At 41.7% G+C, this 15,708-nt stretch overlaps 1 protein-coding gene across 2 annotated transcripts in view; it reads right to left on the bottom strand.

The window, feature by feature from the left end:
- Positions 1 to 5,834: 5,834 nt before the first annotated feature.
- Positions 5,835 to 15,708, bottom strand: part of LOC110536907 (lysosome membrane protein 2) — a 59,741-nt gene continuing 49,867 nt past the window's right edge. The window contains exons 12-13 of one of the 2 annotated variants that reach the window (XR_005034852.1): positions 7,146 to 9,448; positions 5,835 to 7,109 (exon numbers count right to left, since the gene is read on the bottom strand). Coding sequence is in view for 1 of the 2 variants with exons in the window: in XM_036936807.1 (XP_036792702.1) it covers positions 9,341 to 9,448 (108 nt within the window). In the remaining variant the exon portion in view is untranslated. Of the gene's footprint in view, positions 9,449 to 15,708 lie in introns of both variants that reach the window. The other variant, XM_036936807.1, reaches the window with a different exon arrangement.

Here is a 15,708-nt window from a genome sequence, read left to right as displayed (position 1 = left end):
AGATCAAATCGAGAGCTGCATGTGCACATTTGTTTAAATCCTTCACTAGTTTGAGTAATCAGCCCAGTTATAGCTAATTTCTTGTCCTTAAAGTGCAAGTGTTGTATTTTGAGACTTAGCTTAAGTACCCAATTGGCGGAGGGTAGCATGTCTGATTCGCTAATGGTATGGGAATAATGCATTTCATTTCGTAAAGTGGTTGCTTGTTTTCAAGTCTCATGGAATGTTGACCTACAGAGCATCACATTTTCTGCTACCGTTGGCTGAATGATAGAACAGCTATTTCCATGTGAAAGACCTACGTTATGATCACATAGTTTTAAGTGGCCATGTAGGCTAACTTAAAGTGGGTACAGACTCTCTTCACATTAAACGTGAGCCAGAATATACTTTTTTTTTTTTTGCACTCAGGAGATGTGAAATTTATTCAGTTTCGAAAACAATTAAAGGGAACTTTGGTCATGACTGAAGCCAAGCGTGAGCTGGCTTGGGTGTGTCCTTATCACCAAGCTGTGCCATCTGTTAAAACCTTGCCCAACAGCAGTTTCCTCCCACTTAAACTTCCTGTTGGTTGAGATGAATTACAGGAAGATGTGTGGCGAGATGCAGGTGTAAGCTTTCAAGAAGTTCCATCGTAATATGAGAATACAATTGTTGAATTTATGTAGATATTATGAACAGTTTTGATAACTTCCAAATGTAACTGGTCCATGTAGAATAAGCCCTTTACACAATACCAAATAAGTAGTGTTCTGCCAAATAAACCATTTTCACCTTGTCATTCCCAGCCTCTACTGATACTGTGCTACCTTAGCAAACATGTCAGTGGTCATACCTTCCTGTGTGGTGTCCCGTATACAACAGTAGTTCCCTGATCCTGGTGCAGAATACACAGGGTTTCAGAATACACAGGGTTTATCCCTCCAGTTTGCCAGATACAATTCAATAATAAAACACTACACGTAAAAGTTGTCTAAAAATGTTTGACACAGTGCCAGGTCTCTCTCCATTCAAAGATAACGGTATCAAGCTTGTCAGTCAGGCCACCCAGACTATTTACGTTGACCCCCCCCCTTTGTTTTTACACCGCTGTTGCTCCGTGTTTATCTATGCATAGTCACTTCACCCCTACTGTACAAACTACCTTGACTAACCTGTAGCCCCGTACATAGCCCCGACTCGGTACTGGTATATAGCTTCGTTATTGTATGTAATTTTATTGTGTTACTTTTTATTTTTACTTTAATTTATTTAGTAAATTTATTTAGTAAATATTTTCTTAACTCTATTTCTTAAACTGCATTGTTGGTTAAGGGCTTGTAAGTAAGCATTTCACGTTAAGGTGGTATTCGGCGCATGTGACAAATAAAATGTATATTCATTTGTTTTGCTTAGCTGGGTACTTAACCTACTAGTTTATCAAACCGGATATTTTTAATGCAACTTTACACATAAGACATTAGCGTTGATGAAGCCGTCAGGGCAGAAACTCAGTTAAAGCTCATTTTAGGTCTTCACTAGTTACCACAGCCTTAAAGTCATAAACCCTGCCTATTTCTACAATTTATCTTCTTAAAATGTGATTTTTAAACCTAACCACACTGCTAACCTTATTCCTAACCTTCAATGAAGACCAACAATTACGTTTTTGTTTTTGTTCATTTTTACGGTAAAGCCATTTTGACTTTGTGGCTGTTGTAACTAGTGGAAACTGTAATTCAATGCTTTACAGGTGTAGACTGGTGACGGTGTTATCATTGACTGGGTTAGACCTGGGACACCAGGTGAGTGCAATTAATTATCAGGTAGAACAAAAAAACAGCAGGCTCCGGACCTCATAGGGTAAGAGTTGAATACCCCTGTCCTAGACAATACAGAATACATTTGCTACAAACTAATTAGCAAATCCGATTTGTAACTTTGGCTAGTAAAGTTAGATACCTAGCTAAGGTTAGCTAGCCTGCAGCTAGCATTTTCAAATGACAACATTACATAACCAGAAGTATCTAGACAATACACAATAAACTTGTATAAGCTATGACCTAACTAAGTTGTAATGAGGTAGCTAGCTAGAGTTAGCTAACGACAGTGGTGGAAAAAGTACCCAATTGTCATAATTTAGTAAAAGTAAAGATAACTTAATATAAAATAACTCAAGTAAAATACTGCTTGAGTAAAAGTCTAAAAGTATTTGGTTTTAAATATATTTAAGTACCAAAAGTAAATGTAATTTCTAAAATATACTCAAGTATCAAAAATGTAAAATTACTTATATTAAGCAAACCAGGCGACACAATTTAAATAAATGTATTTATCGATAGCCAGAGAGATGCTCTAACACTCAGACGTCATTTACAAACTAAGCATTTGTGTTTAGTGAGCCCGCCAGATCAGAGGCAGTAGGGATGACCAGGGATGTTCTCTGTTTAGTGAGTCATCCAGATCAGAGATGCAGTAGGGATGACCAGGGATGTTCTCTGTTTAGTGAGTCCTCCAGATCAGAGATGCAGTAGGGATGACCAGGGATGTTCTCTGTTTAGTGAGTCCTCCAGATCAGAGATGCAGTAGGGATGACCAGGGATGTTCTCTGTTTAGTGAGCCCGCCAGATCAGAGGCAGTAGGGATGACCAGGGATGTTCTCTGTTTAATGAGTCCTCCAGATCAGAGATGCAGTAGGGATGACCAGGGATGTTCTCTGTTTAGTGAGCCCGCCAGATCAGAGGCAGTAGAGATGACCAGGGATGTTCTCTGTTTAGTGAGTCTGCCAGATCAGAGGCAGTAGGGATGACCAGGGATGTTCTGTTTAGTGAGTCATCCAGATCAGATGCAGTAGGGATGACCATGGATGTTCTCTGTTTAGTGAGTCCGCCAGATCAGAGGCAGTAGAGATGACCAGGGATGTTTTCTTGATAAGTGTGTGAATTGGACCATATTCCTGTCTTGTTAAGCATTCAAAGTGTAACGAGTACTTTTGGGTTTCAGTAAAAGTAAAATTTGTCAAATAAATAGTGAAGTAAAGTACAGATACCACAAAAAAAATGACTTAAGTAGTACTTTAAAGTATTTTACTTAATTACTTTACAATACTGGCTAGCGAAGCAGTCTAGCTAACGTTAGCTAGCGAGGTAGGCTAGCTAAGCTGTACTTTCCTTGCTAAAAATGTTATCTAGCCTGCCTCGCTAGCTAAAGTTAGCTAACCTGCCTTGCTTTATCAAAAGATAGCTACCTACATAACCAGCTAAATGTGATCTAGTGTCGTTAGCTAAATTACACAAGAGAGGTCATTATATTCCAGTATCTCTGGTTATACCCACCACCCCCGGCCATTGCACACCAAGCTAGTGTTACTGGTGCACACTTTGGGACCAACGAACTCCAACCACCTATTCCACAAACTAAGGTCCTTCAGCAGGGCATTCAAAGGATATAACTTTGGTTGTGGAGACATGGTCGCAGCAGCGCTTTTCAACCTCAGGAGGCTGAAGAAATTCGGCTTGTCACCAAAAACACTCACAAACTTTTACAGATGCACAATCGAGAGCATCCTGTCGGGCTGTATCACCGCCTGGTACGGCAACTGCTCCGCCAACAACCGTAAGGCTCTCCAGAGGGTAGTGAGGTCTGCACAACGCATCACCGGGGACAAACTACCTGCCCTCCAGGACACCTACACCACCCGATGTCACAGGAAGGACAAAAAGATCATCAAGGAGAACAACCACCCGAGCCACTGCCTGTTCACCCCGCTATCATCCAGAAGGCGAGGTCAGTACAGGTGCATCAAAGCTGGGACCGAGAGACTGAAAAACAGCTTCTATCTCAAGGCCATCAGACTGTTAAACAGTCACCACTAACATTGAGTGGCTGCTGCCAACATACTGACTCAAATCTCTAGCCACTTTAATAATAAAAAAATGGATGTAATAAATATATCACTAGTCACTTTAAACAATGCCACTTTATATAATGTTTACATATCCTACATTACTCATCTCATATGTATATACTGCACTCTATACCATCTACTGCATCTTGCCTATGCCGTTCGGCCATCGCTCATCCATATATTTATATGTACATATTCTTATTCTTTGTTGTTGTGAAATTGTTTGAATACTTGTTAGATATTACTGCATGGTCGGAACTAGAAGCACAAGCATTTGACTACACTCGCATTAACATCTGCTAACCGTGTGTATGTGACCAATGAAACTTGATTTCATTAGATTTGGTCAATCAATATAGGTCTGCCTTCCTTTGAATGCATTGGGGGCAATGACACAACAGAGCCCCCCATTCAATGAAGGGAAGCGAAGTGGGCGGAGGGGCGTTTTGAAGATGGAGTTTGTCAATATGATTTGTTAACATAATTGTAATCCAAGCCTTACTTTAATTTACTCATTGTAATGCACTGAGGTTTCAAACGTTGTTTTAGACGAGACCAAAATTGTCCTATTAACACTCTGTAGCGAATTTTTTTTGACACGAGAATACGTGTTTCTGACTCATATCGATGCCACATCAAAGGGATTAGTTGCTTTTCAGCAGCATTTACTCTTTTAAGCAAAATATTGCAAATTGCAACAGTTTTGACGCTCTTCAAGTTGTTCTTCTCCCTCAGTGTTGCCAAAATACAAATGTTTAGGCTACAGTTGAAGATCATTTATTTGCCATTTTAAAGCATGCTGACTGATAACAATAGAAAACCGAAGAATGACAAACCAATCAAAACGGTTGCTTTTATATAACTGTCAATAAGTTTAACATTTTTATTTTTTTACAAACAAAAAATATTGTAACTTTTTTTTGCAGTTTTTACTTTCCAAAAAAATAAAGATAACTATGATAAATATAAAGATTATGTTTGACTGCTGCAATGAAAAGCATTCAGCTGGATTACAGGAAACAGGACTTTGGGATTGAGGAAAGTCGTTTTAATTACTATGGTGCTCAAGCACAAAACAAGTAGTGCTGTGTGTGTACACTGATGTCTATGGCTGTACATGTAGAATGGTTATGATTTTATGGTGTATAATTTACCTATGCAATTCTCCTGATAGTTGTTGTATCCCAATTTTGTCCTGTTTCTAATGACTGTTTTACAAAATGCACCATAGAGTCTGACAGTGAACTTAAACCAGCGGAGGCTGCTGAGGGGAGCACGGCTCATAATAATGGCCAGAACGGAGCAAAATGGAATGGCATCAAACACATGGAAACCATGGAAACCACGTGTTAGATGTATTTGATACCATTCCACGGATTCCGCTCCAGTCATTACCTGGAGCCTGTCCTCACCAATTAAGGTGCCACCAACCTCCTGTGAATGAGGCCCTCTTCATTCAATGTTCTGTAATTCCATTACAGACCAAGGCACATGGTTGCTACAGAGTAAATACAGAGGCCAAAGACAAATTAACATCAAAATATGAAATGACTGATTAGACTTATAATAGAGAAGAAAACGCTAACATTTACTCATTTTTCAAATTATACATTTCTATTGCTGCTTTTCTATTTTTTTTTAACAAGAATAACTAATACTGAGTACTTAAGTGCATGGCATCTCATAAACAAGTGAGTAACAAGTCAAACAGTATCTAAATAAATTCACAACAAGTAATCTAACAAAGCAAAAGTTCAGCTACTTTTGTTTGGCATATCATATTAATACGAACAGTCAGCTGGGTTACAAAGTAATGCATCAATAGTTAAGCTCAGAGCACTGAAATGGGATCTGACGCGTTGATTTCAACATTGAGGTGTCAGACTAGCCTGATTGCCATGTTTGTTGGCGCTACCATGCCAACTCCTTGTCACTCATTGTCATGTTCTTTTTTTTTTTTTTGCTAGGGCAAGAACACAAACACATTGGCACTCTGGCTACGTTCAGACAGTCATTACGGTACAATAATCATTCAAGCAAGTCCTGTAGAATCTTCAATTTCAACAATTAACCAAGCATTACTACGCCATAGAACTACAGCAGTTAAGCAGTTGCACAAGGGCTATTATAGACATAACACAAATGTATATATTGTCATTAGGAGATGCCATAGAAATAAACATATCTAGATATCCAAGGAGCCCTTTCTCTCAATACATTTTCTAGAGAGACAGTCTGCTAATGTGCTCCTATTAATGTCTCACAATACAAAGCAATACACAATTTGGCTTTTAACATCACTGCAAAATGTCTACAATTCCAGTAGTTTGGTATACGATTTAAATGTTTATCTTTGATCCCAAAATGTTTGCCATTAGGAAGACAACCTTGCATCAAAACCTGAAGTTATGGTTTCGTCAGCAGCTATGGTAATGCAGAGATAATGTAGAGATAATATAGTGATGATAATACATTTAGATCATTCAGAACCTGATACATGAGTTAAACGTTTCAGTCCATTTTTTTCTGTCAAAAAATATCAACCAAAAAAACACGACGACATATGGACTTCCCTGTATAACAGAAATTCACATTAGTACGCACTCTATTCTATTAGTAAAAACAAAAACACTATTCTGTAAATACATTCTAAAGGGATCTGATCTTCAAATTACACATATACATTGCCTTTATTTGTTTGTTTCAGACAAGAAGCTCTCCCCCCCCCCCCCCCCCCCCCACTATAGGGCACAGGAGAATTGTCTCACGTGTCAAAAAGCCTCAGGAACAATTCAGTCAAAAAAACCTGTCCTTGTTTTACGCAGTATACAGAGCGCCATAGGTCTGTTGGCTCGTTCACAATGGCAGCAATAAGCCAATGATGTGGTATTCTTTTAATAGATCTGCCCAATACAGACCAACTGGGCACAGGAGTCTCACCTAATGAATGTACCAACTGGGCACAGGAGTCTCACCTAATGAATGTACCAACTGGGCACAGGATTCTCACCTAATGAATGTGCCAACTGGGCACAGGAGTCTCACCTAATGAATGTACCAACTGGGCACAGGCGTCTCACCTAATGAATGTGCCAACTGGGCACAGGAGTCTCACCTAATGAATGTACCAACTGGGGCACAGGAGTCTCACCTAATGAATGTACCAACTGGGGCACAGGAGTCTCACCTAATGAATGTACCAACTGGGGCACAGGAGTCTCACCTAATGAATGTACCAACTGGGGCACAGACGTCTCACCTAAGGAATGTAGGCAGATGTCACATTTGGAATATCAGATAAGTAACACTTAAAAATGCTCACTTGCAAAATGTCACCACATGCAAGTTCAAAGTGAAGGTGATCCATGAATTAGGTATGGATGGTATTGTGGATATGTTCAATAACATAAACATAGTCAGATGGCATTTTTGTTCACTAATTTGAACATATTCAACCAATCAACTAAGTTTGAAAATAAATTTAAACAGTGTATGAACAAATAAAATACGTAGAAATTTAACGATTATAGCTAATGTTACAAATATATATTTTTTTGTTGTTAGTTTTAATATGAATCCAAATTCATTAAGAAGACACACTCATTACATTAAATATTTAGCCTTCGTTGGTCAGTAGAGCATCTCACCACTTCCTTGACCTTCTTTGACACGTTACGGTTTTATAATAATAATCACTTTTGAAGCCATCTCGTGATGCACAAGGTGTGTAGTTTCTAGCATAGTGCCCCTGAGAATGGAATGATACCTGAATAATGTACACACGTCTTAAGGACACATCTTTAGGGCACATCTTTAGGGCACATCTTTAGGACACATCTTTAGGGCACATCTTTAGGACACATCTTTAGGGCACATCTTTAGGACACATCTTTAGGACACATCTTTAGGACACATTTTAAGGACACATCTTTAGGACACATCTTTAGGACACATCTTTAGGGCACATCTTTAGGACACATCTTTAGGACACATCTTTAGGACACATTTTAAGGACACATCTTTAGGACACATCTTTAGGACACATTTTAAGGACACATTTTAAGGACACATCTTTAGGGCACATCTTTAGGGCACATCTTTAGGGCACATCTTTAGGACACACACCCAGGGGTGGTTTCCCAGATACAGATTAAGGGTTCAATTCAATCAGCTCCACTTTAGGCAACATCCTAATAGCAGTTGTTTTGAGGGTGTCGGGGGTGGAACTGCATTAGATCTGTCAATCAATCAATCAATCAAATGTATTTATAAAGCCTTTTGTTTTTACAAAATGTTGAATAACAGGTATCAAACAGTTTATATTTTATAGAATGTTTGAAACAGCTGGTCAAATTGGCCATGTACTGTATGTCAACACTTCTGGAAGATTAGCCCCATTTTGTGGGTTAACAGGGACTTCGGGAAGATTAGCCCCGTTTTGTGGGTTAACAGGGACTTCGGGAAGATTAGCCCTGTTTTGTGGGTTAACAGGGACTTCGGACAGATTAGCCCCGTTTTGTGGGTTAACAGGGACTTCTGGAAGATTAGCCCCGTTTTGTGGGTTAACAGGGACTTCGGGAAGATTAGCCCCGTTTTGTGGGTTTAACAGGGACTTCGGGAAGATTAGCCCCGTTTTGTGGGTTAACAGGGACTTCGGGAAGATTAGCCCCATTTTGTGGGTAAACAGGGACTTCGGGAAGATTAGCCCCGTTTTGTGGGTTAACAGGGACTTTGGGAAGATTAGCCCCGTTTTGTGGGTTAACAGGGACTTCGGGAAGATTAGCCCCGTTTTGTGGGTTAACAGGGACTTCGGGAAGATTAGCCCCGTTTTGTGGGTTAACAGGGACTTCGGGAAGAAAAGCCCCGTTTTGTGGGTTAACAGGGACTTCTGGAAGATTAGCCCCATTTTGTGGGTTAACAGGGACTTCGGGAAGATTAGCCCCATTTTGTGGGTCAACAGGGACTTCGGGAAGATTAGCCCTGTTTTGTGGGTTAACAGGGACTTCGGGAAGAAAAGCCCCGTTTTGTGGGTTAACAGGGACTTCGGGAAGATTAGCCCCATTTTGTGGGTTAACAGGGACTTCGGGAAGATTAGCCCTGTTTTGTGGGTTGAACCAGATCCAAATAAACAAAGTAACGAAACAAAAAAACGGAGACAGATCAAAGTAGTCTAACTAGTGCCACAATGATTTACAACGATCCAGCCCTGAACAGCAACTCACACTGATATATATGATATACAGATGTAGGATCGTAATTTGATCACTCTTTTGTTTCTGAGAATTGCAAACTTGCAGTGTTTTTGACTTTTAAAAACCCTACAAAAATGTCCATTAATTATAATCCACATAATTCACATTTCCTGTTGCAGCAGGATTATTTTACTGCTGTAGCAAACTGGTTCATATTAAGATCCTACATCTGTCTCTCCATAAACCTTTTCCCATTCCCTCCTCAAGACTTGTCAATAACGGGAGTCAAGGCAACGTAGCTGCTGCCATTTTTTTCGTCACCCTCCTTGTTGCTCACGGGGGAATAAGATGTGTCTTCCTTTGTTGACTTCTATAGATGAAGACAGCGGAGGGATGGAGAGAATGGAGGATGGAGTAGAGAGCAAGAGTGGAGTGAGAGAGTAGAATGAGAGAGAGTGGAGAGAGAGAGAAGGTGGAGTGAGAGCGAGAGAGGAGAGAGTGGAGTGAGAGGGAGAGTGGAGGGAGAGAGAGAGAGTGGAGGGAGAGAAAGAGAGAGAGTGGCAAAAGATAGAGAGTGGAGAGAGAAAGGGAGAGCGATATTGGAGAAAGAGAGTGGAGGGAGAGAGAGTGGAGGGAGAAAGAGAGAGAGGAGAGAGAGAGAGAGAGAGAGAGAGAGTTTGTAGCGGGAAGGAGGGAGTGGAGTGAGAGAGTAGAGAGAGAGGGGAGAGATAGTAGAGTGAGAGAGGGATGGAGACAGTGGAGGGAGAGAGGGATGGAGACAGTGGAGGGAGAGAGGGATGGAGACAGTGGAGGGAGAGAGGGATGGAGACAGTGGAGGGAGAGAGGGATGGAGACAGTGGAGGGAGAGAGGGATGGAGACAGTGGAGGGAGGGAGAGAGGGATGGAGACAGTGGAGGGATAGAGACAGTGGAGGGAGAGAGGGATGGAGACAGTGGAGGGATAGAGACAGTGGAGGGAGAGAGGGATGGAGACAGTGGAGGGAGAGAGGGATGGAGACAGTGGAGGGAGAGAGGGATAGAGACAGTGGAGGGAGAGAGGGATGGAGACAGTGGAGGGAGACAGTGGAGTGAGACAGATGGGAGAGAGGTAGAGAGTGGTTAGTTATAGTACCAATCTAGCGAACAAAACATTGAACAGCTTGTCAGGATCATAATCTTTCAGATACAGTGTTTGTTGTACAGCCATGCATGTCCTATCAGCGGGGACATTTGGACTGTATACAGGAACAGTTGGACACAGATTCAGTTTAGTCCTGGAGAATTTCCATTGAGCATGTTTTTTTCTTTCTCTTCAGGACTAGGCTTAAAGAACACGTTAACCTTACTTCTGAACAGAAACATAAAGTGCAGACTGTTAGAATGGGTTAAAATGCACTGGTTAATACAGTCACTATATCATGGTCTTATCAGAGTTAAGAAAATAGTTAAATTACACAAACACGTCAGTACCTTGGAGTCAATTTGAGACCAAATATTAGATATGAGTTTAATGTTATGATGCAGAACCTTTATAAAAAAAAATATGTTGTGAAAGAAAGATGTTAACAACTGGTCAGAAAGAGAACAGTAAAGAACAACGTAGCCGCACCATGTTGTCTTCATGTTGTCTTCATGTTGTCACCATGTTGTCTTCATGTTGTCTTCATGTTGTCATCATGTTGTCACCATGTTGTCTTCATGTTGTCATCATGTTGTCATCATGTTGTCTTCATGTTGTCACCATGTTGTCACCATGTTGTCATCATGTTGTCTTCATGTTGTCTTCATGTTGTCACCATGTTGTCTTCATGTTGTCTTCATGTTGTCATCATGTTGTCACCATGTTGTCTTCATGTTGTCTTCATGTTGTCATCATGTTGTCTTCATGTTGTCTTCATGTTGTCATCATGTTGTCATCATGTTGTCTTCATGTTGTCATCATGTTGTCACCATGTTGTCACCATGTTGTCATCATGTTGTCACCATGTTGTCATCATGTTGTCATCATGTTGTCTTCATGTTGTCACCATGTTGTCATCATGTTGTCATCATGTTGTCACCATGTTGTCACCATGTTGTCATCATGTTGTCTTCATGTTGTCTTCATGTTGTCTTCATGTTGTCATCATGTTGACAACATGATGACAACATGATGACAACATGAAGACAACATGATGACAACATGAAGACAACATGACGATTGCGCAACCAGGGGAGGAAAGACCTTGGATCATTGTTACTCTAACTTCCGCGACGCATATAAGGCCCTGCCCCGCCCCCCTTTCGGAAAAGCTGACCACGACTCCATTTTGTTGATCCCTGCCTACAGACAGAAACTAAAACAAGAGGCTCCCACGCTGAGGTCTGTCCAACGCTGGTCCGACCAAGCTGACTCCACACTCCAAGACTGCTTCCATCACGTGGACTGGGAGATGTTTCGTATTGCGTCAGATAACAACATTGACGAATACGCTGATTCGGTGTGCGAGTTCATTAGAACGTGCGTTGAAGATGTCGTTCCCATAGCAACGATTAAAACATTCCCTAACCAGAAACCGTGGATTGATGGCAGCATTCGTGTGAAACTGAAAGCGCGAACCACTGCTTTTAATCAGGGCAAGGTGTCTGGTAACATGACCGAATACAAACAGTGCAGCTATTCCCTCCGCAAGGCTATCAAACAAGCTAAGCGCCAGTACAGAGACAAAGTAGAATCTCAATTCAACGGCTCAGACACAAGAGGCATGTGGCAGGGTCTACAGTCAATCACGGACTACAGGAAGAAATCCAGCCCAGTCACGGACCAGGATGTCTTGCTCCCAGGCAGACTAAATAACTTTTTTGCCCGCTTTGAGGACAATACAGTGCCACTGACACGGCCTGCAACGAAAACATGCGGCCTTTCCTTCACTGCAGCCGAGGTGAGTAAGACATTTAAACGTGTTAACCCTCGCAAGGCTGCAGGCCCAGACGGCATCCCCAGCCGCGCCCTCAGAGCATGCGCAGACCAGCTGGCCGGTGTGTTTACGGACATATTCAATCAATCCCTATACCAGTCTGCTGTTCCCACATGCTTCAAGAGGGCCACCATTGTTCCTGTTCCCAAGAAAGCTAAGGTAACTGAGCTAAACGACTACCGCCCCGTAGCACTCACATCCGTCATCATGAAGTGCTTTGAGAGACTAGTCAAGGACCATATCACCTCCACCCTACCTGACACCCTAGACCCACTCCAATTTGCTTACCGCCCAAATAGGTCCACAGACGATGCAATCTCAACCACACTGCACACTGCCCTAACCCATCTGGACAAGAGGAATACCTATGTGAGAATGCTGTTCATCGACTACAGCTTGGCATTCAACACCATAGTACCCTCCAAGCTCGTCATCAAGCTCGAGACCCTGGGTCTCGACCCCGCCCTGTGCAACTGGGTACTGGACTTCCTGACGGGCCGCCCCCAGGTGGTGAGGGTAGGCAACAACATCTCCTCCCCGCTGATCCTCAACACTGGGGCCCCACAAGGGTGCGTTCTGAGCCCTCTCCTGTACTCCCTGTTCACCCACGACTGCGTGGCCACGCACGCCTCCAACTCAATCATCAAGTTTGCGGACGACACAACAGTGGTAGGCTTGATTACCAACAACGACGAGACGGCCTACAGGGAGGAGGTGAGGGCCCTCGGAGTGTGGTGTCAGGAAAATAACCTCACACTCAACGTCAACAAAACTAAGGAGATGATTGTGGACTTCAGGAAACAGCAGAGGGAACACCCCCCTATCCACATCGATGGAACAGTAGTGGAGAGGGTAGCAAGTTTTAAGTTCCTCGGCATACACATCACAGACAAACTGAATTGGTCCACTCACACAGACAGCATCGTGAAGAAGGCGCAGCAGCGCCTCTCCAACCTCAGGAGGCTGAAGAAATTCGGCTTGTCACCAAAAGCACTCACAAACTTCTACAGATGCACAATCTAGAGCATCCTGGCGGGCTGTATCACCGCCTGGTATGGCAACTGCACCGCCCTCAACCGTAAGGCTCTCCAGAGGGTAGTGAGGTCTGCACAACGCATCACCGGGGGCAAACTACCTGCCCTCCAGGACACCTACACCACCCGATGTCACAGGAAGGCCATAAAGATCATCAAGGACATCAACCACCCGAGCCACTGCCTGTTCACCCCGCTATCATCCAGAAGGCGAGGTTAGTACAGGTGCATCAAAGCTGGGACCGAGAGACTGAAAAACAGCTTCTATCTCAAGGCCATCAGACTGTTAAACAGCCACCACTAACACTGAGTGGCTGCTGCCAACACACTGACACTGACTCAACTCCAGCCACTTTAATAATGGGAATTGATGGGAAATGATGTAAATATATCACTAGCCACTTTAAACAATGCTACCTTATATAAATGTTACTTACCCTACATTATTCATCTCATATGCATACGTATATACTGTACTCTATATCATCGACGGTATCCTTATGTAATACATGTATCACTAGCCACTTTATACTATGCCACTTTGTTTACATACTCATCTCATTTGTACATACTGTACTCGATACCATCTACTGTATCTTGCCTATGCTGCTCTGTACCATCACTCATTCATATATCCTTATGTACATATTCTTTATCCCCTTACACTGTGTACAAGACAGTAGTTTTGGAATTGTTAGTTAGATTACTTGTTATTACTGCATTGTCGGAACTAGAAGCACAAGCATTTCGCTACACTCGCATTAACATCTGCTAACCATGTGTATGTGACAAATAAAATTTGATTTGATTTGATGTTGTCATCATGTTGCCTTCATGTTGTCACCATGTTGTCATCATGTTGTCTTCATGTTGTCATCATGTTGTCATCATGTTGTCTTCATGTTGTCATCATGTTGTCATCATGTTGTCTTCATGTTGTCTTCATGTTGTCACCATGTTGTCATCATGTTGTCTTCATGTTGTCATCATGTTGTCATCATGTTGTCATCATGTTGTCACCATGTTGTCATCATGTTGTCATCATGTTGTCTTCATGTTGTCATCATGTTGTCTTCATGTTGTCATCATGTTGTCTTCATGTTGTCACCATGTTGTCACCATGTTGTCTTCATGTTGTCACCATGTTGTCATCATGTTGTCACCATGTTGTCTTCATGTTGTCACCATGTTGTCATCATGTTGTCACCATGTTGTCTTCATGTTGTCATCATGTTGTCTTCATGTTGTCTTCATGTTGTCTTCATGTTGTCATCATGTTGTCATCATGTTGTCATCATGTTGTCATCATGTTGTCTTCATGTTGTCACCATGTTGTCACCATGTTGTCTTCATGTTGTCACCATGTTGTCATCATGTTGTCACCATGTTGTCTTCATGTTGTCACCATGTTGTCATCATGTTGTCACCATGTTGTCTTCATGTTGTCACCATGTTGTCATCATGTTGTCATCATGTTGTCTTCATGTTGTCATCATGTTGTCATCATGTTGTCTTCATGTTGTCTTCTTGTTGTCATCATGTTGTCATCATGTTGTCTTCATGTTGTCATCATGTTGTCACCATGTTGTCATCATGTTGTCACCATGTTGCCACCATGGTGTCATCATGTTGTCACCATGGTGTCATCATGTTGTCTTCATGTTGTCATCATGTTGTCATCATGTTGTCATCATGGTGTCATCATGTTGTCATCATGTTGTCATTATGTTGTCACCATGTTGTCATCATGTTGTCATCATGTTGTCATCATGTCACCATGGTGTCATCATGTTGTCACCATGTTGTCATCATGTTGTCATCATGTTGTCATCATGTTGTCACCATGGTGTCATCATGTTGTCATCATGTTGTCATCATGTTGTCATCATGTTGTCATCATGTTGTCATGCCCTGACCTTAGTTATCTTTGTTTTCTTTATTATTTGGTTAGGTCAGGGTGTGACAAGGGTGGTGTGTTTGGTTTTTTGAATTGTCTAGGGGTTTATATGTGTCTAGGGGTTTTCTAGTGTAGGGGTTTATATATGTCTAGGGGTTTTCTAGTCTAGGGGTTTATATATGTCTATTGGTTTTCTAGTCTAGGGGTTTATATATGTCTAGTGTTTATATGTGTCTAGGGGTTTATATCTGTCTAGGGGTTTATATATGTCTAGGGGTTTATATATGTCTAGGGGTTTTCTAGTCTAGGGGTTTATATATGTCTAGGGTTTTCTAGTCTAGGGGTTTATATATGTCTAGGGGTTTATATATGTCATGGGGTTTATATATGTCTAGGGGTTTATATGTGTCTAGGGGTTTATATATGTCTAGTGTTTATATGTGTCTAGGGGTTTATATATGTCTAGGGGTTTATATATGTCTAGGGGTTTTCTAGTCTAGGGGGTTATATATGTCTAGTGTTTATATGTGTCTAAGAGGTTTTCTAGTCTAGGGGTTATATGTGTCTAGGGGTTTATATATGTCTAGGGGGTTATATATGTCTAGGGGGTTTTCTAGTCTAGGGGTTTTTCTAGTCTAGGGGTTTATATGTCTATGGTTGCCTAGATTGGTTCTCAATCAGAGGCAGCTGTTTATCGTTGTCTCTGATTGGGGACCATATTTAGGTAGCCATATTCCTTGGGT

The sequence above is a fragment of the Oncorhynchus mykiss genome, chromosome 12 (assembly GCF_013265735.2).
Source record: "Oncorhynchus mykiss isolate Arlee chromosome 12, USDA_OmykA_1.1, whole genome shotgun sequence".
NCBI classification, from domain to species: Eukaryota; Metazoa; Chordata; class Actinopteri; order Salmoniformes; family Salmonidae; genus Oncorhynchus; species Oncorhynchus mykiss.
The sequence above is the reverse complement of the archived record's forward strand: the minus strand, read 5'-3'. Positions and strand labels throughout refer to the sequence as shown.